General features: G+C 41.1%; 2 protein-coding genes across 2 annotated transcripts; both read right to left on the reverse strand.

The window, feature by feature from the left end:
* Nucleotides 1–215: 215 nt before the first annotated feature.
* On the reverse strand, nucleotides 216–6,668 carry LOC145438310 (monocarboxylate transporter 14-like). Its single transcript, XM_080315704.1, has 8 exons — nucleotides 6,103–6,668; nucleotides 5,436–5,579; nucleotides 4,497–4,660; nucleotides 4,217–4,430; nucleotides 3,387–3,516; nucleotides 1,833–1,971; nucleotides 1,565–1,778; nucleotides 216–662 (listed from the first exon to the last, which is right to left on the reverse strand). Exons 1-8 carry the CDS (start codon nucleotides 6,350–6,352, stop codon nucleotides 484–486), a joined length of 1,434 nt encoding a protein of 477 aa, XP_080171830.1. The 5' UTR covers nucleotides 6,353–6,668; the 3' UTR covers nucleotides 216–483.
* A 9,319-nt stretch (nucleotides 6,669–15,987) lies between these two features.
* Nucleotides 15,988–27,112, reverse strand: LOC145438312 (monocarboxylate transporter 14-like). The gene is made up of 8 exons (XM_080315708.1): nucleotides 26,906–27,112; nucleotides 26,496–26,639; nucleotides 24,187–24,350; nucleotides 23,912–24,125; nucleotides 23,413–23,542; nucleotides 20,531–20,669; nucleotides 20,261–20,474; nucleotides 15,988–16,566 (listed from the first exon to the last, which is right to left on the reverse strand). Exons 1-8 carry the CDS (start codon nucleotides 27,102–27,104, stop codon nucleotides 16,382–16,384), a joined length of 1,389 nt encoding a protein of 462 aa, XP_080171834.1. The 5' UTR covers nucleotides 27,105–27,112; the 3' UTR covers nucleotides 15,988–16,381.
* Between the last annotated feature and the right edge of the window lie 235 nt (nucleotides 27,113–27,347).

Genomic DNA, 27,347 nt, shown 5'->3' on the forward strand with positions numbered 1-27,347 from the left:
CCTCTACTACGACGACGGCTTAAAAAACTCAAATTCAACCCCACCCTTCGGTAAAAAATACAGAATCTACTCGCGTACCACCTGGAAGACCTTCGCGTACCACTAGTGGTAAGGGTGCCTCAGGTTGGGAACCACTGCTCCAAACCCATCACCGGAAACGCCACAGTTATGACCTCATAACGACCTGTGTCAGTTAGCTACCAAAATAATACTGATACCGGTCGGTATTAAAATTTATCACAAACTGCGATAATATTCATAAATAAGATGCGAATAAGTGCCAAATTAGTATTTGATCAAATAAATAGCCATATTATAGCATCGAAGGAGCTATAATGGCTCGCGAGCCATTGGTTCCCGGCCCCTGTACTACGCAGACCACGTCGTGCGCCTTCAAGTCTCGCGACAGCGCTTCTGTGCGTAAATTTTCCTGTACTACATCCCTAAAAGGTTTCATTTAGGACTGCAGAGAAAATAAACATTTCAGCTTGTACGTTCAGATGTAATTTCTTCATTTGTCACTGCCCGACTTTCGACACGCATTGAATGAGATAGGCTGACGGCTTTGTTTTTGAATAGCGTCAGCACACCAGAAGTGATCAGACACGCGCCGGAGAAGGAAAATGTTGACGTATAAGATTCTGTTAGGTCGAACAGCCAACCTGTGAAAGACACAATGCGGTGAATGACATTAACAAGTCTATGTTCACATGTCATCGCGGGCCACATAAATTCACAGTTAGACACTGGTCAGTAACGAAGTAGTGTTATTTTTACATGATACTCAAGTAGCATACTGTATTCGCTCTACTTAAGTAGTTTTGTTTTACGTTTACTTTCACTTCTATACGTCAAACGTCTTTGTTGGAAGACTACTTACTTTCGTTAGGATGTACATTATAGGCCCGATCTACATGCTTGACGTAATAGTAACAACCATTAGCGGTACCGTCGCAGACCAACTAATGTAAAAGTTCACGATGTAAATAACGAATTTATATATTGTATATGACTGGATATAGGCTAGGTTTCTGGAGAAAATTTAGGCAGGGGTCCGCAGAATTAATCATTTGTCTGAAGGGGTCCTTGACAACAAAAACGGCTGGGAACCAGAGTTCTGGACAATATCCGTGATATGACATTGGTGACTACGATATTAAAAGTGCCATGCAAAGATGAAGAGCACAATTTAATTCAAATTGAACAAAACCACTGTACGATATTATAAGATCCAATTCAATCCGTAACATGGATCAGCAACGCGCGGGAAAATGACGATAAAACAATGATTGCTGTTATGAATTTAAAAAGGAGTCCATGAAGCTGAACGCCCGAAGCGAGCAAGGTTTCTGTGCTTTATTTTAGAAAAATACTCTTATGCATCTTGATCTCTGAATGCTGAACGAACGTTACGAACTGAAATCATTCGTTCTGCTCTCACCAGCTATATTGAATATGCGCGGCTCAAGTCATTCAGGTGGCAATAATCTATTCATTTTGGCACTTCGCACGGATATGTAGAACAGCCCAATATAGCTAATTAGCGACATATAGGTTTAATTACCTGCGAAAGCTGGTCCGATGAACAGCGCGACGCCGTTCATGGCAAGAATCCACCCATAAGCCAAAGCAAAGTACTGTTGTCCCAGTAACAGTGCGGCGCTCGTCCGAATAAATGGAACTGAGACATTCAGGAATCCGAAGGATATCGCGTAACACAACAGTCCGAGCTCTGTCTGGATCAACGGACTGAGAGCCGTGAGCGTTCCGGCGAGTGCCTGGAATGGCTCGATCATGAAACGGGTCGTAACCACAGCCTTAGTGAAACTTACGTTTGCAACTCCGTACGTGTAAAACGGGTCCAAATGACATAGGGTACTTAATGCCGATATCACCAGTCGTCCAACAGTCATTGATAAAACTATCGAGGATACAATCCAAGCAGCAGTGTTGATATCGATTCCTGCCATTCTGAAATTATAGTGATATGTTGAACGATGATCATTATCAACGTCTTTTTCAGCCGTGTAAATTATTTGCGCGTAAATCAGCATGCTACTTAAATAGTATTGATCATACTTGGCACAACGTAGTATTTCAGTATCGAGGAAACATGGAACTCAGTTAGGTAGCGGGTAATGAGTGTAGTTTACATTTACGAAGTCTGAGAGTAGCCTATAATAGCAATGCTTCAAATTTTCGAAATCGCCGCGGGCTCTCGCATCCGCATTTATGCATGGAAGTCGCCAACTCGGTTTTATTACTCGGATTTGGTGCTTGTGAGCCTTATTTACTTTGCGACACACGTCATGGATCGCTGGTTTCCCTCCATTTATGATTGGCGAACTCATTTGTTGGTTCTAAACATCTCACGGACACACTTTCCTATATGTACCCTGATTAATCAAATTATTCGAAATTTCATGCCGGTGATGTCATATTGTGTGATACCGTTGTTTACTGGCTTCGCAAAACCGTAATATATATGTTGGGTACAACAGCCATTGACGATTGCCCGACGTTTGAACATGCAATACAATTAAGTACGGTACTATGGCTTGAACAATGAACATTGACACTTGGCATGCGACTTTATAACCCTAAGTCTAACTCTAGCGATCTAAAGAGACTAACAGTAATCAAACCCATATGCACTCTGGTGCAGTCCAGCATCAGTCGTTCTTAACCGGGGGTACGCGAAGCATTTTCAGGGGATCCGCGAAATGGTCGATAACCTAATTTTTTAATTTTTTAATTAAGGAAATCACTAGTCAGTTTTGCTTCATTGCTGCTAAAACTGTATGACTGTCATCAACAGAATGACCGTCTGAGATGAAATATTATACTGCGAAAACTCATTTTAATCGCCAAATTGGCAACTGGTTCACACACATGTCAATTTAGAGATGGTTTGCTGGGGTTTGTGGTAAGTTGGAATAGTAGGATCTTATCAGGGTGAATTCGAAATGTTTGTCATTTTCTCTATGTGATATACATAACCGCTATTCCAGAATAATAACTTCAAGATGAGCTACTAGATAGAAATGACTAGGCTTGACGTAATATGTTCATTTTAAAAATCGGCTTCTCAATCTCGGTGCCGTATGTATTGCGATCCTACAGAAAGGATTCGTCGGAATCGTTACCCGTTATTATACATTTGCCTCCACCTATCTCTGTGAAAATGGATTTTCGGCACTCATACATATCAAATCGAAGCTAATTATCCAGACACATATTCATTCATACATTATCCACACATATGGGATTTTGGCAGGAGGGCATTTTTATCTCGTCAAATATATAAATGCAATGGTGTGATGCAATCAGACTCCTTTAGTTCTTGTTTTAATTCGTCATTCAGCCATTTATAAGACGTATCATACCTGGCGCGCTCTGGCAGAAACATGATGGGGATGTAAATGCCGAGCCAGCAAATAAATTCGGCGCATAGCATGAGTACGAGTACCGGGTTTTTTAACGTATTCATATATTCCTGAATTCTACCTCCATTGGCTGAAATATAAAATGGGGAAATAGCTTTATTGTGCTTGGTATGTTGGGCTAGATGAAATACGTTTTATCATATGAAGCGAAGATACGCACAAAGCGTTATGATATGAGGGAGTGTAGTCCGAAAGAACGAACTAATCGCAATGAATGAACCAAGCGTGCCGCAAAAACGAATTCGCACGCGAGACATTGTAATTTTTACACTGCTAATGAATACACCCGATTCCTTTCCAGAAAAGCGTTAACTCAGTATCATTCATATTATACATTAGTTCAGTTAGGGCCTACGATACTAATCGTAGGTCACGGTTCAGTATTGGCGTGAAGTGTAATATTATCGGAAACCTTAAATAATCGGCATCGCAGAAGGCTTGAATTTTTTACCTCCCCCAATTTTGATCATGTATACATTCATACACTTACACCAAAAGCGGGCAGCTTGAATTATTACGTTAAAAAATAGGAATTAAAAATGAGTTTAGAAAGGGAATGCTCATGCTCACAGTAGGGGACAACCACTCGCAGAAAACCGGAAGAATATATCAAAACGAAATGTATGTGTTGACGCGTGCTTGGTCAAATCAATAAGCTCCAGACGACTGCGAGAAATGGTGATGTGCAATGAGGAATATATGTATATGCGGTGTAGTCTTTAAAATGGCTGTACATATGCGCACATCCCTAGAAAAAATATGAGACTCACTGGCGCTTGTCACTTTTTGTTCAAGCAGCATTGAGTTGCCGGATTGATTGGTAGTGTCAGCACAATCGCTGAGCTTGCGGACGCTCACACGCGATTCTGGACTTGAAGAGGACGCCCAGTCCAATGATAATTCCGGCAGTTGCCTGGGTAGGTACATCAATTTAAAAAATAGCAACATGTGACTTGAAATCGCTCCCATTATGAGTAGAGTTCCCTTCGAAAGATATGAAGACAATTGTATTGGGGGTTCGGGCCATGTGACCATATTTGTTGCGCTCACCCTCCATCCGTAGGTATTCGTTAAATATTGAGCTAATATCGTGAACAAAAATCCACCCCCACTGGATCCAATATTTGCTATGCCTTCAGCTAATGCACGCTGGCGAGTGAAATATAGGTTTACCGCCACCGATACACAGAAGTAGCCAAGTCCATATCCGAACCCTGTGAGAAATATATTCGAGAGGGCTCACAAATGAATGAACATAGTGCATTTAGTTAAGTGGGCGGATACGGTATATGCTAGCCGACCGCATGTATTCACAATAGCCTACTTTCAGCCCGCCACACGAGTCGCCGTTGCTACGGACTGTCTGTTATAGAATATTAGATGATGGTTATTGTTTCTCGTCATACTCGATCTTATCCGGCGTGACATTTGGACGACAAATGTACCAACAAGACATGCGGCATATAGCATTGACTATTATTGAACGAAATTCAGTGCATCTGATACGTGGGCCTAAATTGGACGCCAAAAGTGATAACCTGCTGTATAAACGATTTTCAACTGTTAACACTATCATTTCGCTATCGATTGTATCAATTAGGGATTCTACAAGAATGCAGTAAAACGAACAGAAAGAAAGGGGCTGAAACGCCGTGATGAAGTCGATTAAGCAAACTCATTCCTGGCCAACAAATATATTCGCACTCTTTACATTCTTAATATGGTAGGGTTACTGTATGGTAACCCTATAATATGGCATACGCCCTAAATTCATCGCATATTACCAAAACATAAGTTTTTACATTTTGAACGAATTAATTTCAAGAGAAAAAGACATGGAAACACGGCTTTCGTTCAATTCTACCATGTCTCCAAAATTAGAGAATTATTCCAATAATTATATTCGGGTACATCAAGAGAGGATAGAGAACCATGTTATAGTCATATTTAGCCTATAGATATGGTTGATGACACATGCATAGTGCATACCCATAACGAATCCATAAAATACGCACAAAGTTGTTACATTCATTGCGAACGAGCTTACAATGAATCCCAACATCATGAAGACTCCGCCCAATGCTCCAGCTTGTCTGTAACCCAAGCGACTTTGAATAATATGATACAGAGGACCTGAAAGGGAAGCGGATAGTAGGTGGTTGTAACCAAGTCACAAGGTTGCGAGTCATAAGTCAAATTTACTTATATTGTCTTGACTTAAGTCACGTCAGGTCCAAGTCATAGTTTTGAGACTCGAGTCAAAGTAATAATGTTCACTGTTCTTAATCGGACTCAAGTCATGTTAATCCGTTCCACTCACTTTTGTGAAATTCTTGGGTGATATCGAAGACCGCGCATTCATAATAAAGTCATTTTCGTCACTCTTAACATAGGCCTACGCATTCGAATAGAAAAGAGACAGTATTCGGGCCTATTTTCTAATTATCGATCCTGACACACGAGACTAGAATCAAGGCATATAAAATGGGCCGAGTCATATGATTTGGTAGAGTTACACTCAATTAATCGGGTACAAGTCTAGTCGAGTCCTTTGGATATTTAGTCGAGCCATTACTACCCTGGTATTAGGTCAAACATGGATGGTCAATCTGTTTTTTTAATCTTCTTGGGCAAATCTGTACAAGCGAGTACTTACCTAGTAGTCCAGCTGTGCCCGAATTTATCCCACCTATAAGCGCAAGTTCTCCTTTACCGGCGTCGAAATAAGAAATCCAGCTGACATAATGTACCGGAATAGTGTAAGCCAGACCCCACGTTACACAACAGGTTAGGCAGGCTAACATTAGCACTACCCACCTGTATTTATATATCTCATAATCGTTTACATTCTGCATAACGGAATAAACCTGCAAAATATATCTCATGAATACAACGAAAAGGTACATAAGGCCTACATATCTGCTATCGAATTCTGATCTGTCGGCATATTGTGGGTGATATAATATACTATGTGAGCAGGACCGAAACAGCACTTCATAATAAACCAAAATGTTGGTCTTGGGCTACATAGGGCGAGGTACTGAACTTCTCAGGGGGGCTCGCCCCCATAACCCTATTTCACGGCTTCTCGAAACCCAGATTTCATTGTCATGTGGGGACATCGTGTGTGTTTTATATAGTGCTGGAGCCAAGCGCGAAGAATTCTTTGATGCATGACTAATTAGATTTACCGGTGTAGCTGAGGGAGGCGGTGTCTTCGAAAGTTTAGGGAACGTGAATGACATATAATTGGATATTTATACATCTATGGGGGTGTTATTATTGAATCTATTTGCATGCTGTTATTTCGTGATCTCTCGGCTGCTATGATGTTTGAAATATATTGGAATCGCGCAAATGTACCAGACTAAGCTACGAGATTCGAAGAGGAAATTCATTTACGGGTTGCTGCTATTTGTAGATTTGTAGAGTGGGGTGCGGCTGTTACGGCCCAGGATGTAAGTACAGTAGTCGCTGGACCTGAATATAAAATGTAAATCGCACATACCCTGTAATGGTTGTGGTACTGTGGGTACGCGGATTGCGAACATGTATCAGCCCGGCCCTGCCGGTAAATTTCACGTATCGAAAAAATAATCGTAATATATTTCGCATAAAGTAACGTATTGCGACAGTTTACACTTACATGAAGGTACAAAATTTGTCGAGTTGACGGGTACTGCCTAATGTCATTGAAGTATGAGTACAGCCGGCTTGTAGCAGTGCTGACTAGTAGGGATGGTGTGAACCTCGGAAAGGTTCAGGTTCGTGTGAACGCGAACCTTTTGGAAAGGTTCTGTGTGAACGCGAACGTGAACCTCATTACGTCACGTGACGTCATGTTGCTAATTACAACCCTACATTTCAGTGATATGATAGCCTATAACCAGCACCGTAACTGCCGCACCCCAAACCCCCCAATTGGGGGGGGCCCGAGCTCGAAGGGGGCCCAAAATTATTTCGTGAATTAGCATAAATCATAGAGTATTTTTTGAAAATTTATGCAATTTTTTCCAAATTTTTCGCGCTGCGCGCGATTTTATGTAGCCGTTTCTCTATATTATAGGGTATTGGGCCATTACCGCGCCACGACCAACCATGACATACAATCAAGTTTTAGGCCATATAACATGCGACTCCAAGAAGTGTACCAGAACGATCGGCAGCGAGAAAAGCTTGGCCGAAAAGGTCTATGCCCTTATGCAGACCGAAGACTTCGTTATATAGGCTATACAAAATGCATATAGGTTTAATTGTCCATAGGCGCCTAAATGACTGGCACCGAATGTTCCTATCTTTGGAATCTGAACCTCACAAGACAAATACCATCCCGCTGGGAAAAATTTTATTCCAGTGAAGAAATACCAATTTGAAATCGTGTGCGTCTCTTAGTTTAGAAGCCTGCGTTTGGGCGATTCTATATTTTTTGATATAGCAGACTGGAAGCCACGAAATAACATCATGTAACGAAGTCATATCAACGGGTCCGTCCGCCCGAAGATGTTAAATCATTATTTACGGGCCCTCCCGTTTTCAAGACACTTCGCTCAGCTCTACCGGTAAATCTAATTACGTGAGTAGAGAGGACAATAAATTGATAGCATAATATATATGCAATCGCCGATCTGATTGACCGATTTTATCATAAATTATCGAAAATTTTCGCGCTTCGCGCTGGCTCACAATGCAGTACAGATAATTTCGGGACAAACGCGAACAACGTGATGGGGGGGGGGGTCGTTTTATCACCCTATGAGATCCCTAGACCCACTTTTTTGGGGGCCTGACGAGGTGCTGTTTCGTTCCTGCCAACGGGTATACGCCCGAAGATGTTTAATTATTATTGAGTGGTCCTACCTTTTCAAACACACCTCAATCAGCTCTACCGGCAAATCTGGTTACGTGAGCAGAGAGAAGATAAAAATTGATACCAATATATGCAATTCCCGATCATACTGACCGATGAAATCATGAATTCTAGAAATTTTCCGCGCTTCGCGCGCTCAGGCGGCAAAAGCTGATTCACTAAACACACTCCCAATGAATATGACGAATAGTGGTAAACAGTGTATCGCCGGAGGGGGGGTCTGGGGGGCGAAGCCCCCCAGAAGTTAGGTCTATAACCCTATAGGGGGCCCAAGACCAAAGTTTTGGGGGGGGCCTGACGAAGTGCTGTTACGGCCCTGCCTATAACTAAGTAAACGTCGACAATCGTCGCCAAATGTATCAACTGAGGCAATCAAATTATACAATATTCCCATAAAATCAATATCTTCTGTCGCTTTGCCAACAATTTGGACGAGGACTTGCGAGGGAATATAAGCTTAACGGTCTAGGCCAGACCAGGTAATGCATTCGGCGTCTGAGTATTGCTACGTTGATATTGCGCAGAGCGTAAGACGGGTTTCTATACTTGCTACCAATATTACCCCATTAACAAGTTTACAGCAGTAGTCAACACCCCAATCACAAGGATTTGTTTTTTTATGATACAATAAACACATGAAATCAAGATTGACCACGTACGCCAGCTAGATTTTTTTACATCAGACAACGATATCAATTTCATTGATTGGTTGAATAAGCATCATTCGCTGAGTATATCTACCTACATGTAGCGTATTTCGCTCTTGGTCTTGTGTGATTGTGGGTCAAGCTCACACAGAGAGTCACGAAATATTCACAAGCGGAAAGCTGGATATTTTGAGCAAACTTTTGTATCAAAGCAAGTAAAATTTTTGCGATATTCAAGGTGCATGGTCGTTTGGTGTTTATTTTTTTATGCTGCCAGCGTCATGCATAGAGTGGCCGGCAGTTGAAATGCAATAAATTTCAACCAAAGATGTTATAGGCCTAATGAAGTGAAAATTGTAATAGATGAAAAAGGTTCACAGTGCAGAACCTACCAAGGTTCGTTTGTGAACGTGAACCTCTAAATTTCGGAGGTTCACACACAGAACGCGAACGTGAACCTCACGTTCACACCATACCTACTGACTACAATTCTTGCAGTGACTATGAGACTCGGCCGTAAAATTAACAGTGTGAATGCAAGATGTCATCAAGAACGAGTGGAATGATGCAGGTCCACGTATACCGTATAGTACACATTCTGATATCATTCATGAAACAGCTATTTCTTAAACGTAGCACAACATCACCAGTGACCATCAAGACTCGGGTGTTTTCATAATCATTATAATTGTTATTCCATAACGTCTCAATTGCTTGCCCGTAGATGAAAGAACTGATCCTAGCGGAGTACCGATACCTACTACATTCACTGAGTTGATATCATCATAGCGTCCTATATGGTGTGGACACAAGCATTTCTCGCGGCTCAGCTGAGCACTTACTCTCGCCGTGCAGCCACTCATTTGCTCTTGAGCTACGCTCTCGTTTCGCAAGACAGCATTGTTGATCACATGCCACTCTCCATAACTATATAAAATTCGAGGCTGATTGTTAGGGTTCCAGAGCCATGGGCGAAATAAATTTTATATTTTCGTAATCAGTACAGCGGCAGCTTTCGATTGATACCCATTTGATCAAATTTGAGGCTCGGCAAACCGGTCGAAATCACCGTGAAATTGCCTTTAGCCAAGTATGACATAGACCAATTTCACTGAACCGTGACATTTGCTTGCATCCACACCATATAGGACACTATGATTTCATTATGCGCTAAGCAGCCCACTTTCATTGTGAAAATGGTTTTCGTTTGATTGCAGGATCTATTTTATTCCTATGATCCTTTCCACAATTTCTTTGCATCGCTGTTTCATCGCTAGCCTACTCACCGCGCACTGACTTCATCGGATGCAGCTAGCACCCGAGAGTATGCCTCAAGATTGCTGCGAACATCACTACATGGATCTCGCGTTATTGTGCACTGGCTCAGCATCCCGGAAGATTACAGTCTGCAGAATGGGAAATATATACACGACTTACGGGTACGCGATCGATACAGTCTCATCTTACACTCAAAATCGAGCCTAACGTTCACTACGCGATTTGTATTCTATATTACTACAACCAACATCAACTTAGTACTTATATTACATTCAAATGAGCCGGTGCCTGCACAGGGCACACTGGAATAATTTCGTACCTTGATAGTTAGTGTTAGTTGCTTATACTATTATACACGACTCTACATCGCCAAGCATTTCAGCGTGTTTATGCCGTAATTAGTAGCCTATAAAGCCTACCGACCACGTATGCAGCGCACACATTTATCATGGTCAAACTCAAATTACTTTTGCCGTAAAATTTTGATATGGTCACTACCCTGCAGCTGGTATGTAAAACTAGAACTTTACTCTGCTATGCTCAACTAATCCACGTGGCCGAAGTCCTGCAAATAGTCTACCTACTGTATATCAGTCAAATTACTTGTCAGGCGAAGCGAACTCGTAATAGAAACCAATTTCGAAAGGCGCATGCTGAAATACAGCCTCTCCTGTCGATTCGATCTGCAAATGCTCTAGAATCGCCGCCAGCAATATGTTCGTTCACGACAATTCGTGAGCGATTTTCTTGATTGTATTTTTAGCCGGAGCCCGAATTGGACAGTGTGTTACAACGTGTGCATGTGAATTGGACTTCATTGCTGCACATGAGCTGTACTTGAATATTGCTTATGCAGCAATGTAATCCATCACATATGTATGGTACTTTTCGGAATGACCTACCAAAAATACATATTTTGTATCGAGCTCGACGAATTAGATTTGTCCGAAGAATACCCCTAAAAATTGAAGGCGTTTTCACCATTATATAAAAATAAACTATTACATTGGACCGATAAAATTATCAATTACTAGCCGGCAACATTTGTCATATATCTCAAGATTTTGAAAAGGGGGTCCTGAGCCCAAAAAGTCCCGTTGATATGCAACTTTTTAACCATACGAAGACTTGTCTCAGCTATCACAAGTATTATGATATCGGTCGGCAAATTGATGAATAAGACGCGATATGGTTCCGTCATGCTCTCCATCTCACCAAAGGCATTATTTAGACTGGCTTGCCAAAATGTGATAAAAATGTAGGGATGGTGTGAACCTCTGAAAGGTTCGGGTTCGTGTGAACGCGAACCTTTTTGAAAGGTTCTGTGTGAACACGAACGTGAACCTCGTGACGTCATATTGCTCATTCCAACCCTATCTTTCAATGAAGTGATAGCCTATATTATTGTACAGGATACCCAGCGAAGACTCGGGCCACATAATGTCGCATTGCTGAAGTACATATTGGCGTTTTAAACGTCGCTAAATGTATCAACTGCGGTTATCAAAGGATATAATAATCTCATAAAATCAATACATTCGTCGTTTTGCCAACAATTTCGACGAGGACTTACCAGGAAATATAAGCTTACGCCTTAATGGTCTTAGCCAGACCGGACAATGTGTTCGGAATCTGAGTATTGCTACATTGATGTTGAGCAGAGTGTAAAACGGGTTTCTATACTCGCTACCGATACATAAACAACAAGTTATATAGCAGTAGCCAGCACCTTAATCGCACGGATTTGGTTTTAATGATACAGTAAAGATATGAAGTCGAGATTGACCCCATACGCCCGCTCGATTTTTTACATCAGAAAACGATATCAATGTCATTGATTGGTTTCATAAGCATCATTCGCTGTCTACGTATATCGCTCGTGATGTTGTGTGATTGCGGGTCAAGCTCACGGCAGAGAGTCACTAATTATTCACAAACGGAAAGCTGGATATTTCGAGAAATTTTTGGTAACAAAAATGCAAGTAAAACTTGTAAGGTTATCATGGTGAATGCTCGTTTAGTGTTGATTTTTTATGCTGCCAGCGCCATGCATAGAGTGACCCACAGTCGAAATGCAATAACCTTGAACCAAAGATCTTATATAATTAAGTGCAAATTACAATTTACCAAAAAGGTTCACAGTGCAGAACCTACCAAGGTTCTGTTGTGAACGCGAACCTCTAAATTTCCGAGGTTCACACACAGAACACGAACGTGAACCTCACGTTCTCACCATCCCTAAAAAATGGTATCCATCGAAAGCTACCGCGGTACTGCACTTGGCCCCGGAACTCTCCGAAATCACTCTAGAATTTTACATTGTGACGTAGTTCGGTATTGTGACCCAGAAATGCCGGCTGGAAGGTTGCCTTCAGTTTGTACAAATTTATAATGAAGATAATGAAACAAGGAAGCTAATGAAAAGACGAGCAACGATTCCGCAGCTCAGAAGCAAGTGAGCAACTGAGCGTAGGCGCGAAGCACAAGCGCATTGCCCGTTGCTGCGCCCGCGATTTAGCATTTTCACTCTCACACTCGCCGTCCACTGCTCACTTGCTCCTAATCTGCGGTTTGCTTGTGTCCGCACCAGTGCAGCACCCTATGATTCAAGTGTTGCGGCAGTAAGAAGCTATATCAGCGCATGCCGTGACCTAATCGCCCATCAATCTATCACTTTTTCATCATTGTTGTTTCCGTTGCGAAAACAGTTCATGGATATTGGAGGAGGCACAAATAAACTTCAACCACGCTTCATTTCAAATGGAAAGCATACAGCCTCGCATGGTGTTGCTCAGCACTAGCACAAACGACGCAATCGTAAGTAACTGATAGGGCCCAGCGAATTAGATCTAGTCATGTTGATACGTAGACCATATAGTTAGTTGGACGTTATCCTCTCGATTTCGATCGACCTACGTAAATATGGGCTACCTTTGAACCTTAAGAGGGAGGAATATGTTAACTTTTGACTCTTAGTAATTAGTTTTAATGTTTATTTCCTCGCGTGACTCGCTTTTTCGTATTTCTACCACACTCCTGTTTATCTGCTATCTAAAATGCATAATTCTGCAGTAGGCCTATTGTCCTGGATTAGCGATACAGTTGTTCAGGATACGTATTACAAGTTCGTGCATACAACCATACAACCATAAAGTAACACAATGTCATTTTCGCCACTTCCTCCAACCGCCTGTAATGTGTATGTACTTGTACATTCTGCTCGATACTATACGCATCAGCCTTAATCACGACGGCCTGTCCCTAGTGAATTGTGAACAATAGGATGAAACTTGATATGTTTGAGAGAACGTAGGCAAGGGCATATCACAGTAAATACCTTTGTTCTTTGCAATGACTGATATTCAATTGAACTTTAGTTGCTGTTATCCTGGAATCACACATTGATTTAGAGACTGATATAAACCACATCGATAACGCCGGCGTGTACTACGTTAAATCCATAATAGATAAACCACCGCAACATATGTCAGTATACAGCATCAGTTAAGTCCATTGATTACAATCGCAATTAATATTACTGCGTTTTGAAAGACACACACAGGGTGAAATTGCTGCGAGCCCAACCCCCGATTAGGTAAGGGGGCATATAGTAAGAGGATCTGTTTGTCAACTCGCCCACTGGTGCTGCAGATCCGTTTCAGCTCACAGCTGTTTGTTTGATGGTATCAGTTACTTCCTTGCAATATATCATGGCATCATATCTTCCGGCGCTGTGCATCATCGATGAAACCTGACATGTGCGCAGTGCGCACACTGCACAGTGCATAATCTTACTTGTACCGTAATAGTCATGTATTATAAAGCCATATACTCTGAATCATACTACTCGGCCTCAGTGACCGCGATGCAGTCTCAGTTACACACCTTGTATACATTCCATCGTCTAAGTTCCGGTACTTAACACAACAAATCAGATACACATAGGAAGCTTTTACTGTCCTCTCGTCATCACACTCTTACCCTCGACAAATAGCAATGCCGACTTCAAACTTCATGCGCTTCACCATTTCCTGTTACAATATCGTATGCAACAGTTGCGAGTGAATGTGGCAAATACATTCGTTCCTACAAGCCTAATGGCCTTTTCGAGGAGTTATCAGGTGTCTTGTTTTCTGTCCTATGCAACAGAATTGACTTTGTCTAGCTTGATTGTATACGCCTTAAAGTTATATCGTGTATACTTAATCGATCAAGTTACAATATCAATGTAACACAGCGACATGGCGAGATGGCGTGGTGGTATAACCCACAGCTGGAACACCGATGGGTTACGGGTTCGAGTCCGACCAAGGTCGACTCCAGAATCCTACCTAAGTGTTCGAGGTTTATCTAGGCTCCTCCTCGCCATCTCATCAGTGTAGGAGGTGTCTTATAAAATCCTAAGTGGACCTTGCTACAAGTCGCCAGCGACGGAATGAAAATGAAGAAAATTGGTCCGGTGTAAATGACCAATTTTGACCATAATAGTCGACAAAACCATGAATACCACAAACAACTACAACAGTGACAACATCGCACGCGGAGTAGGCCATTCGAGTATCAATCATCATCAAGTCAATGCATTACTAATGATGTGAAAAGTTCAAATTTGCACCTCGAGTCCGAACGCCAGGAATATAATGAAAGCTCTTCATCACATCAGAGGTAAACTGATGTTGGTCGATCATACCTCTTTCACTACACTTAGTGACGATGATGTTGGTTGATCACGACTTTCACAGTTATGATATTTCCCACTGGCGTGAGTGACTTAGCACTACATGTTTCGTATTCACCGATACGACCAATCGCGGTTTACAGTATATCGAACTTTTAATTATCGTTTTTACATATGCTCTTAGTGGGAAGGTTCGTGTAATTTCAGCATGAGAAAAATAATCCTTCACTTTCGTCTCAAATCATTAGAATTAATGATCGATTCATTGTGTTCAGCCATACCCCCTTATATCTTTATGTTGGGTTAGGATTTGACGTGGTGTGGCGTGGTGCAGACTTTGACAACTAGATAATTCTAGTTGTATAATTTCACTAAATTAGAGCGAAATGCCAGTAATCTAATTCTAATCTAATTTGGAAAAGCTGAAAAATTTCTAGTCGTCCAAGTCTGGTGTGGTGTAGTGTCCTGCGTAATGTACCACAAGCTCGCATAAAATTTTCGTTCACTCTGCTCAGTTATGAATTCACGATAACGGAAAATATAGTTTGAATATTTTTTCGTTGGGGATCCTTGGAAAATCGATTGTTCGTAAGTCGGCATCTTTCAAGAAACGATTTCAAAATGGTAAATATGCGACTCTCAAGTCGATTTTTGCATGCAACAAATTACGATGCATTTCTTCTCCATACTGGTATGGACCGTGATCGCCTATATATCTTGTACAAAACGGTATCACCATCTCAAAGGCGTGGCCTGCACCGCGCCCCTGAGAGAGACTCATTGAATCCATGTGTTAAATAACCAACCAATGAGCCAGCGCCGTGGTTCCCAACCTTTTTCGACTCATCGCCCTCTTATCAATCCCGACATAATTTTTCGCCCCCTCGCCATATTTACGGGTCCGAAAATAAGGACGCATGATCCGGTAATTTACTCACCTACCTATGATCGCTGGAGAATTTACAAAACATATGCCATATTCCGAAGTGGTAAGTGCTCGGAAAATCAGTTTCCGCGTATACTTTCCGTTGGGTTAACCTTATTTCGCATCATATGTAAAATAAGCCGTCTTCAAGTGCATTTTTGACCGTGTTGATTAAATATATCTCACTGGACGTTCTGACATTGTCGCCCTCAGTCGCCCCCTTTGGTATATCCTCCCCCTTGTTTCGCAAAATCGCGCACCGAGGGGGGGGGGGGGCGATATCGCCCACGTTGGGAACCACTGCACTAGCATAGTTAATTTTCCTATAATCAAACCATATTGTCTCGACCGAGGAAGTAGAGCCAATCACTAGTAAATGGTGCCGCCCAGTAGTGATAAAATGCACTCGCCTATGTTGATTAACGTGCACTTTCAATACGCAATTACAGACAGTACCTTTGCGACAACACGTTCGTTTGAAATATGTCCTGGGATAATTATTAAGAGGTTTCATTTAAAACTGCAGAGCCAAGAAACATTTCAACTTATTGTAAGGAATTCAGAGGTAATTTCTTCATTTGTCCCTGCTCCATTTTCGATACGCATCGAATAAGACAGGCTAACAGCTTTCTTCCTGAACAGCGTGAGCACACCGGAGGTTATCAGACACGCGCCGGAGAAGTAGAATGATGAGGTGTAAGAACCGGTTAGGTCGCAAAGCCAACCTGTCAAACACGCGATACAGTGAATAGCATTCGCAAATAAAATAGCAAACGTTTTGTAGGGAGTCCACATTAACGTATTCACATGTCGCACAAATTCACAGTTGGTCGGGTACGCTGTAGGAGTATTTTTATGCATAATAGCAAGTATGCACTTACCTCTATTTCGAGCGTTGGTTGGTAGACTACTAATTTTTATCACAGATGTACTATTTGATAGTATAGCCTTCACCTACGCGATTGTTAGTAACAACCAATCGGCAATAATGTCGCACGATGACCAGGGTATATACGTTCATAATATGATTCTATAGACCAGTGCTGGTCTCAACCGTCGGTCCGTGTCACGTTTCCTACATGCCCGTCAAATATATTACAATATATCTGAACTGCTATGCATGAAGTTGGACGCTTGTCCATTAATTACAGAAAGGTAACATGGAATTTTAAATTGATTTAAAAATCTGGGATACATTTTACTGGATGGTGCCGTAATATCGATTCAATGTAGGGTTACCATTCGTTCTCCTTTTTCAAGAAATTGAAAATGTCCTCCGAGGACACATAAATGTCTTCCTTTTAGGCGATTCGTCCTTTTTTAAGCTTGCACAGCAAGACTGATGGGCAGAGTCAACTGAAAATCGGTATCAATGACGTAAGGTAGGTAATGCTGACATTCAAGCGGGTCATTCGGGAGGCGAATCAGAGTGATGACCTTCCTTTTAGTCAACACCACAGATGTATCGTGAAAAGTGGGTAATTCCTGAGTCGACACAACGTAATGACCTTACTTCTTTCAACACGCCCAGACTTCCAGTAAATATGTCAAATTCAGCTATTTTTAGTTCTGGCAAACCAACTCATATGAAATTTAAAAAGTGTCGTCCTTTCGAGATTCCTAAATATGGTAACCCTATTTCATGGTCTACTCTGAACTTGACGCGTACGTGACAACTCGCAATGTTGCAAGTGTTGTACGAAGCGTTTCAAAATATCCTACAGCTCGGTTAGACCAGTTATAGGTGAAAGACAGGAAGACTTTTTAAACAAAATTCGGTCAATTTTCACAGTACAAATTAGCGACATTTGGCAATGTAATAGAGGGTATCAAACATCACAGGTGAATTTGTTTCAAGATCTTGTTGCCGGTCCAGCATCCATAATTTAGAGATACACATGGCGCTCAATAGAACCACATGGCGCTCAACAATAGAGACCGAGCTAGCGCAACGCGGGCTGTCGCGCGAAGACGCCCACGACCGCCCACGCTGGAGACGCTTAATAAGGGCCCAAAACTGATTATCTTGATGATCCTTTGTTTCCTGTTTCCTTTTATTTAATTGAAAGCCGATATATATATATATATATATATATATCCATAATTTGATATCAGCGACTACGAAAGTGCAATGCGGAGAAAACACAATATAATGTAAACAACGGAAAATGACTTTTTCTCTTGAGATTACGTAGGCTATCAGAGGACCCATTTCAAACCGTAAGGTCGATGAGAATCACAAGGAAATAATGATATTATAACAATAATTGTTGCTATGAGTTTACAAAGCATTCGGTGTAGCAGAACGCGTGGCGTAGAGAAATCGTCGATTCTTTTTTAATCTTAATCTCTGTATATGCATGTGCAATTGGTAATGTTGCGTACAACTCCGAATGTTTTTTTGCGCCATGCCGTATCAATTTCGACAATTCTTAATGTCTGACTTCTCTGCTAGATAAGGTGACAAATTGAATTACTGGTGTACTGGTATCAGTGCTATAGAGCAAATGTTTTGACATCTGACTGCTCTGCTATGACGGCGTTTATCTGAAACTATCAGAGGTGGTCAAAGTAGTCAAGAAAGCAACTTAAGTAGAAGTAGAAGTAGCGATGAAAAAATTTACTCAAGTACGAGTAGAAGTACTTCTTCCATAAGCAACCTAAAACTACTTGAGGTAGAAGTAGAATTGGCCGACTTATAATCTACTCAAGTGAGTAAGTAGTTGTGAAAACGATCGTAATTTGTTCACATGGATTGTCAAAAGGTGCAAATTGAGCTATGCGAAAGGTGCCGAGCTGGATTCATATTGATGCATACCAGGAGGTAATAAATTTTTGACAGCATAAGTGTACGTCCGCATCATGGGATGAAGATGATAGTATTGATATGGGAAGGCGATACTAATCCTCTGTTTACTCGAACAGCACGTTTTAGTAAATATCCTGGTATGGCGCCCTCCCCCATATTATAAGGCATGTAGTTTAGTCGAAGAGCAATACGGAGAAGTTATATAGGATACGGTGTAAACACTCTGCGCGATTGGTAAAAGTTAATAGGAAATATGGTGGATCGTAAAAATGCCATATTGTGTAGCTTTATTTCCGGAAATGAAAGCCATTACCACACTTGCTTTTATAATTCAACATGTATGTTATCCAGTCCAGCAGAAAAAAGAACTAATATTAATTAGAACTCAAAGTCTATGATACTGGGAATAGAAAGTGAAATATAAATACTACTTCTAAAAGCGGAACATGTATTCCATGTCATTATTCCAGAAAGTTTCGAAGGTTGGTATTCTAAAATTAGGCTTATCATATTTTGGAAATCTGAAAAGAGGACACTTTTTCAGATTAGGACACGCCATTGACTGCTAGATTACGATTTGATAAGTAAATGCTAGATTGCGAAACATCAGTTTCAAACGTTATGATGAGCAATAATATTATATACTGTGATGAAATATTTGATATCGCGAAGGGCGAAAATGCTATGTGAACGGAACCACGCCAACCCGCTAGTTAAATTATATTCATCGATACTATTGTGGAATCACACTGGTTACTCCGGAACCACTGCGCGCGAAGCGCGACGAAAATTCCGGGCTTTACTCAAATTTTATGAAAATTAAATGTTGATGCTCCATGAAAAGAGCCCTGGAATTCCTCAGGCTATCTTCCCGATTGGAGGATTAAACTACTTCTACTTGACAAACTGAAAATTGCGAAAAGTAAGTATGTAGATCACAAAATATTACGAAGTAGAAGTACTGAAAATCAGATCTACTTTAGCAAGTACCAGAAGTAGAGCGAAACTACTTGAGTACCTCGAAAAAGTAGAAGTACTTCGTTACTGACCACCTCTGGAAACTATTTGTTATCTTCTTACCAGCTTCCATCGGACATACGTTGCAAACGTCATTTGGTTGGTGTGATCTATCAATTGATACTCCACATAGGTAGGGTTGCATTTAAAACAAACCGTGTTTTCAAACACTTTGTTAAAAACATGTATTAAACAATGTTTTGAACAAAGGCATTTAAAAAAATTGTTTTATTTTAAGTTGTAAATTTATGCCATAATTGCGTAAATACTTCCGAAAAAACATGTTGTATGAGCCTACCGACACTTACCACCCGATTTAGCCGACGTATATCGATATGGGATGGTTGGAACCCACGAAATAGTAGTTTCAACAGTTATAGTACAGATATTTTCAATTGTCAATGTCAAATCATTATGGCGTCACAATTGAATATTGGTGACGTAAAAAACATGTTTTAAATAAGATCCTTGTTTTAGACAAGTTTGTTTTAAATTGATTTTTGTTTTAAATGCAACCCTACACATAGATATGTCCAGTTATCCACGACTCAAATATAATCCACTTTGCGGGAATGGTGTATAGATCAAATCACCTGCGAAAGCTGGTCCAATGAAAAGTCCGACACCGTTAATGGCAAGAATCCACCCAAAGGCCAATCCAAATGTTTGTTGTCCAAGTAATAGTGCTGCGCTCGTACGAATGAATGGAGTGGAGATATTCAGGAATCCGTAAGATACAGCGTAGCGCAACAGCCCGAGCTCCGTTTGTATGAACGGACTGAGAGCTGTGAGCGTTCCCGCCAGTGCCTGGAATGGTTCAACTGTTACCGAGTCATAATCCCGCGAGCGTTCATGAAATTTACGTTTGCAACTCCGTACGTGTAAAATGGATCCAAATGGAAGAGGGTGCTCAATGTGGATATCACCAGTCTTCCCGCAGTCATTGATAAAACGACCGAAGACACAATCCATGCGGCAGTGTTGATATCGATTCCTGCCATTCTGAAATTATTATGATAGGTTGGACGCCAACGACGTGTTTTACAAGTCGCCTGCGTCTATTTATTGCCTGTGAATAGGCGTTGAGTTGAATTATATTTGTCATATTTATCTTATAGTATAATATTTCGTTGTGGTTTCATTGAAGTGAATCGTGACGGCAACAGGCGGTAAATATATATTTTCGAAGCCTATGTACTTGGATAGGAATTTCGGTGTCGACCTCGGTCGGACTTGAACCCGCAATCCATTGGTGTTGCAGCGGCGGATTATACCGCTTCTCTATCTCTCCATGCGTCAGTCCGGAGCGATCTGCAGGATGCGAATCGCTGCTCTAGATCAGTGGTTCCCAACCTTTTTGTCTTCATTCCCCATTTCAAATTTATTTCGAGTCCTCATTCCCCTCTACCCAAAACTCCTATACACCCATTAAAATAGGGTTACCATATTTTGAGACCCCGAAAAGAGAGCGCTTTTTATCAATTCTGAAAGCTCCAGGAAAACTGGTGATTTTAAAAATTTTCCGATCGAGACTATTATGTTGACTAAAAAAGGTCATCACTTTGACTCGGCTCCCGATTTTTTACGAACTCCGACGTTCGCTGCGCCGGAGTCACATTTTCCGTCGCATTTAAATCATTTTCAGAGAAGAAGAGGAAAAATTCCAAAAAAGATTACATTTAGCCGTCCACCGAGGACACTTTCAATTTATAATTTTCGATATATACATTCCAGAGCAGTTATCTGGTAACGGTGACCGTGCATGTGTCTCCGTAAATATGTAGACTATCCTGTATTTAATGTTTAACAAATGTGTCTACTCCCCACCAGAAACCATTGAATTTCCCGCCAATGGTTCCCAACCAGTGGGGTATTCCCCACCGGTTGGGAACCACTGCTCTAGATCAGGGGTGGGCAATTATTTTTCTCCGCGGGCCAAATGAGGAGCAGAAATATGTTTGCGGGCTGAGTCAGAAATTTTGGAATATCCGGTGTATTGATATTATTTGGATGGATTGGATGGATTTGGATGTGTTGATATTGAGGAGTGACAAAGTGACGGTTAATTACCCCAAAAATATCTGTTTGTCGTCATATTTTGAAACAATGTTAAACATGATGCATTTTTAACTCTCTTTAAACCCTTATCCACGTTTTTCTATCAATGCGATCCCCCATCGAGATGTACGTTGCACGGGATGTCTTATATGCCCTAATATGCCCATTTTTTCATGATTCATGATTCAATCAGTTAATAATATTGTTAAATGCAAATATATTGCCATATTTTTTAACCTCTCTCAGCCCACATGATGGCCTACTCAGTTTAACCGCTAGAGCTGAGTGAGGCACTGTCATTAAAATATAGTCGGGAGGGCCCGTTGGTATAATTACTTCGTTACATGTTGTTATTTCGTGACCTCCCGTCTGCTATGTGAAAAGATATTGAAATCGCCGAAGCATACCATACTAAAAAGACGACCCCGATTCCCGATTGGTAGGCCTATTTCTTCACTGGCAAATATTGCCCATGGACAATTGGACTTTGTGGTTTTTGGTCAACATAAGGGCAGTCCTTTTCGGCCAAGGTTTTCTCGCTGTCGAGTTTATTCCCTTTACTTAGTTAATTTGATCAGCAGCTGCAATTGCAGTGCCTTCTCGGAATCTCGTGTTGGCCTAAAGTTCGTCTATATCTTGGTGCGTCGTGGCGCGGTAATGGCTAACGCCGAAATGCCCATTCTAAAAACCATTGAATGAAGTTGTATAAATTTTCAAAAAAATACCCCATAATTTATGTTTACTCATGAGATAATTTTCGGCGTCTGTCGAGCTTCACACGCAATTGGGGGGTTTGAGGCGCGGTAGTTACGGTCCTAAGGATAATATATAGCTTATTGTCTTGGTAACTGCATGGCTTCTGAGAAGTGTGCAGCTTGCCGAAATGGCCTTGTTGATTATCGAAGTTTGCAGTTATCAACCATCTTTGAATTTCAACTTTTGGCTTTCTTTTTTTGACATCCTTTATGGGTGGTGATATATTCATAGAAATCCTGGGCATTGATTGACTTGTTTCATGAATTATCGATTTGGAAACACATCACGTAACAATTTGAAACACAGACCGTGTAATGCGTAATGTGACAATGGTACCAAAGAAGGTTTGGTGACTTCTTGTGACTTTAATTCTAACGGCATTACTTGCTACATTGACTTTAGTTTTAATCTGGGTTAGGCATGTGAGGTACGTATAGGCTGCGTAATCACGGTATGTTAATGAACAGGCTTGATAGTAAACGAATTTCCGGTCCAGTTTATACATCGTATGGTTTTAGTCCACGCAGCAACACTAAAAATTGGGTTTGATATTTTATATTTCATGCAGCCTTTCGCGGGCCGCACAGAATCGCTCGGCGGGACGCATTTGGCCCGCGGGCCGCACTTTGCCCAGGCCTGCTCTAAATGATTGCCGGACAGTCGTAATGAAAAACGTTACTTGAGCATGCGACTTTATAATCATGAAACAAACCCTATCCCCAGCGGCCTAGCTCACAACCCACACACTTAAGTGTTTCATGCTGAGATGTTCAAACACTGTTAAAGATAGGGGATTTTTTAGAAGGCTTCGTATCACGTCATACACAATACATATACATAAATAAATCAGTAATGTGTAATCAAATTCTTTATTTTGGTCCCTCTATTCTTTCGTCCTTCACCTGTGAGTTTTCATAAGACCGATCCATACCTGGCGCGCTCTGGTAGAAACATGATTGGGACGTAAATGCCGAGCCAGCAACTAAATTCAGTGCATAGCATGAGAACGAGACATGGATTTTTCAATGAATTCATATATTCCCGAATGGCACTTCGCTTGGCTGAAATATAAAACGAGGAAAATAGGTTTTATTGATCTCCAAATGTCTTAGATCAGATGCATACTTTATATTCTATCGCAGCAACACCTATGAATGATTGAATGTATAGACTGCGGAGTGCTTTTGGAATTTTACCATTTAAACATGACGTCTTCACAAAATGAAGAAAACAATAGATGGAATAGAAATGACCTGGTGATGTATATTAATCGAGCCCCTGAATGGTAAAAGTAATAAGCTTGGTACGGCGGCGTACAATGGTGATGATCTCGGCTCATTATACTATAGTAAATCGAATAGATTTATTAGGTGTTGTAGTCGAAATGTGAGTAAAAACGCACATATTCAGAGACAAGTCATGACACTTACGGACACTTGACTGATTTTGTTCAAGAAACTTTGGGAGGCTGGATTCATTCGTACTTTCAGCGCAATTGCTGAGCTTGCGCCCGTTCATACGTGATTTCTCACTTGGAGAGGATGTCCAGTTCAATGATAATCCAGGCAGTTGCTCCGGCAGGTACATCAATTTAAAAAATAGTATAAGGTGACTTGAAATTGCGCCCATGATCAGTAGTGTTCCCTTAGAGGCATATCAGAATAAGTGTCATTCGAGCAATATGATCATATATTTTTTGACTTACCCGCCACCCGTAGATATTCGTTAAATATTGAGCTAACATTGTAAACAAAAATCCACCCCCACTGGTTCCGATATTAGCTATGCCTTCAGCTAATGTACGTTGCCGAGTGAAGTATAGATTTACCGCCAATGATGAACTGAAATAGCTGAGTCCGTACCCGAACCCTGTTGAGAAAAATACATATTTCCTAACGTAGACAGATAAAGAGAAATAGTGAGCAACATGGATATGCTAGACACGAATTCTGGATAATACGTTGATCAACTTTTGATCCATCACGTGGGTTGCGCTTTCCACGGACTCTATGTAGCTTTGGAATTACAGTGAATTCATCTAACCGCTAGTTTCCTTGCTATATTCGATCTTACCTCGCGTGATGTTCAAACGACGAATGTGCACGATAAATTTAATTCGCCATGAGATTGACCGTCATTCACAAGTGAATTCAGTGCCACTATAATACATAGACCTTGTTTGTTTGTTTTGTGGTATTCATGGTGTTTGTCTACTACTATGGTCATTTACACCAGGCCGATATTCGTTTCCGTAACTGCCGACTTAAAGCACGGCCCACCTCTAGGCTTTTGTAAGACACCGCTGACGCGGATGAGGTGGCGACGAGGAGCCTAGGTAAACCTCCAACACTTAGGTATCGGAATTCTGAAGTCATACATAGACTTACTTTGGACCCAAAAAGGGATTACGTATAAAATCCATTATTATCATTATTTCGATATAATGAAGAAACGCAACGAAAATGATCCTTGGTAAAATGAATCAATAAAACTCCCAACTCGGCCAACAAATATATTAACACAATTCAGGCATGTTATCGTGAAATCAGGAATTTGCTACGGGCCCGCGACATCATTCAGACAGATATGAGTCATGTGTTATATCGTTTTTGGTTTTGGGAGTTATATACTGAAGGTAGTGTTTTCCTATTGTTACCACCATCAAAGATCACGGTTTGATAAGCACTTTAATTCGCCCTATCGTCTATACACTTTGCCGATAGACCATAATTCTGGGAGTTGAGGTGTAGAATTAGACAAGACTATTATTCTACATTCTAAATTCGAGTACCGTATGAGCGCTTACCCTATATTACAGTGGTTCCCAACCTTTTTCCACCCACGTACCACTTCGAGGTTTTATGCAGTGCTCGCGTACCACCTACATAATTTACGCATGCCGTAGGCGGTCAAAATGTTTTCACCGTTTATGACGTCATACTCACGTATTTGAGCTATGTGAGGTGTAATAACTAGGGCGATATGTTACCTAAAATTCGGAGGATTTTGACCTAAAAGAACTTGATTTTGACCAAATTTTTACTTCATTCACGCAAATTAGGTGTTTTCGCACATAATATTAAAATTGTACTACTTATTCATATCTGGTAGGGACTGTCTATCCTTACGAGAAAGCGTTTTTGACTTAAAATCTGACAAATTTTGGCATGAAAAAACTTTATTTTAACGATATCTGGCCCAGTAGTTACACCACGTATTATGGTAGAGTTAATTAAAATTTGTTGTAGTACAACGAAATATACTTTCTTACATTCTCGGGTGGAAAGTGTTTGTCCTTACTTAGTAGCTTGCCAAGAATGGAGAAATACCGTTTAACAGCAGTAGTTGTTGGCTGGCAACACTGAAGCTGCGCGTACACTGCTGGTGACACAACATGTTGCTTCATACTGTCAATGTTGTCATGCATCACAATTTTTCATCATGCGCTTCTTGATAAAATAACCGTGCAATGTCAAGCAGTCTTGCTTCAGTTAGGATATTGCGGTACGTTGAGCATAACACCATATCAATTGTCAACCTATTTGTTTCGTTTAACAGTTTATGATCCACGATGAGCAGACAATGGGCCGCCTACATCGGTAGGCCTATAAAGTGGGCTACAAGCTGGAAAATATCAAATCTACGATACAATCGAAATGAAGGGGTCCAAAAAAATTTGACTTTGTAAACAATTTTGACAATTTTATGACTTAACGCTCAATTTTAGAAAGCAAAATCGCCCGAGTAATAACAAATTCTATTAGACTAGGCATTATCAGCCCGGGTTGATGAGATGCATCGAATTGTTTTTTCACCACTAGTAAAAAAAATTCAAAAAATTCAAAATCAACCCAACTGAACTAATAACTTCCTTCGGTCGAAAAAAACACAGAATAGACTCGCGTACCACCTGGAAGACCCTCGCGTACCACTAGTGGTACGCGTACCACAGGTTGGGAACCACTGCCCTATTACAATCGTATTCAGCGTACATGGCTGGTATCATATGCATACCCATAACGAATCCATAAAATACGCACAGAGTAGGTGTGTTCCTTGCGAAGGAGCTTGCGATGAATCCAAATATCATGAAGACCGCGCCCAATGCTCCTGCTTCTCTGTAACCCAGCCGACTTTGAATAATATGGTACAGCGGACCTGGATATCAAGCGAGAGGTGAGATCGTCAAGCTGTTTCTAGGAGTGTACCATATTATTTCGAACGAAATAGTGGATGAAGCGAAAATTAGCAACTATGTCCCCGTAAAACATTGGTCATGCAGTTTTGTCCGTTCTCTAGTCAATACAATAACAGGTGCTTAATAAATCATCACTCGAGTCGATCGAACAGCAATTGAACGAAATCAGGGCCTGGCTATTACTCATCTATTCCTCTTGGGCTGAAATGTGCAAGCGAGTACCCACCCAGTAGTCCGGCGGTGCCTGAATTTATCCCACCAATAAGCGCAAGTTCTCCTTTACCGGCGTCGAAATAGGAAATCCAGCTGACATAATGCACCGGAATAGCGTAAGCCATACCCCACGTGAAGCAACAGGTTAGGCAAGCCAGCACCAGAACTATCCACCTATATTTATAGATTTCATAATCTTTGTCATCCCGCATAATCGCACAAACCTGTACCAAATAAATATTCCATGAATACCACCAAAGGAATTAAGGAATTACATCTGTCATCGAATCGTATTGTCTGTTGTGAGCGTGAGGCAAAATTTATAGAAGCCTATGCTGCAACTGTTCTTAGTTTTATTGAATCCATTTTTCGTTGTCGTGCTTGGTCTGAAATTTAGCGGTCTCGATACCAGGGAAAAGTCACTGAATCCGTTCTGTTTGACTTGACAACAAACT

Source organism: Botryllus schlosseri, chromosome 4 (assembly GCF_051294905.1).
Source record: "Botryllus schlosseri isolate E-star chromosome 4, Bs_hap1, whole genome shotgun sequence".
NCBI classification, from domain to species: Eukaryota; Metazoa; Chordata; class Ascidiacea; order Stolidobranchia; family Styelidae; genus Botryllus; species Botryllus schlosseri.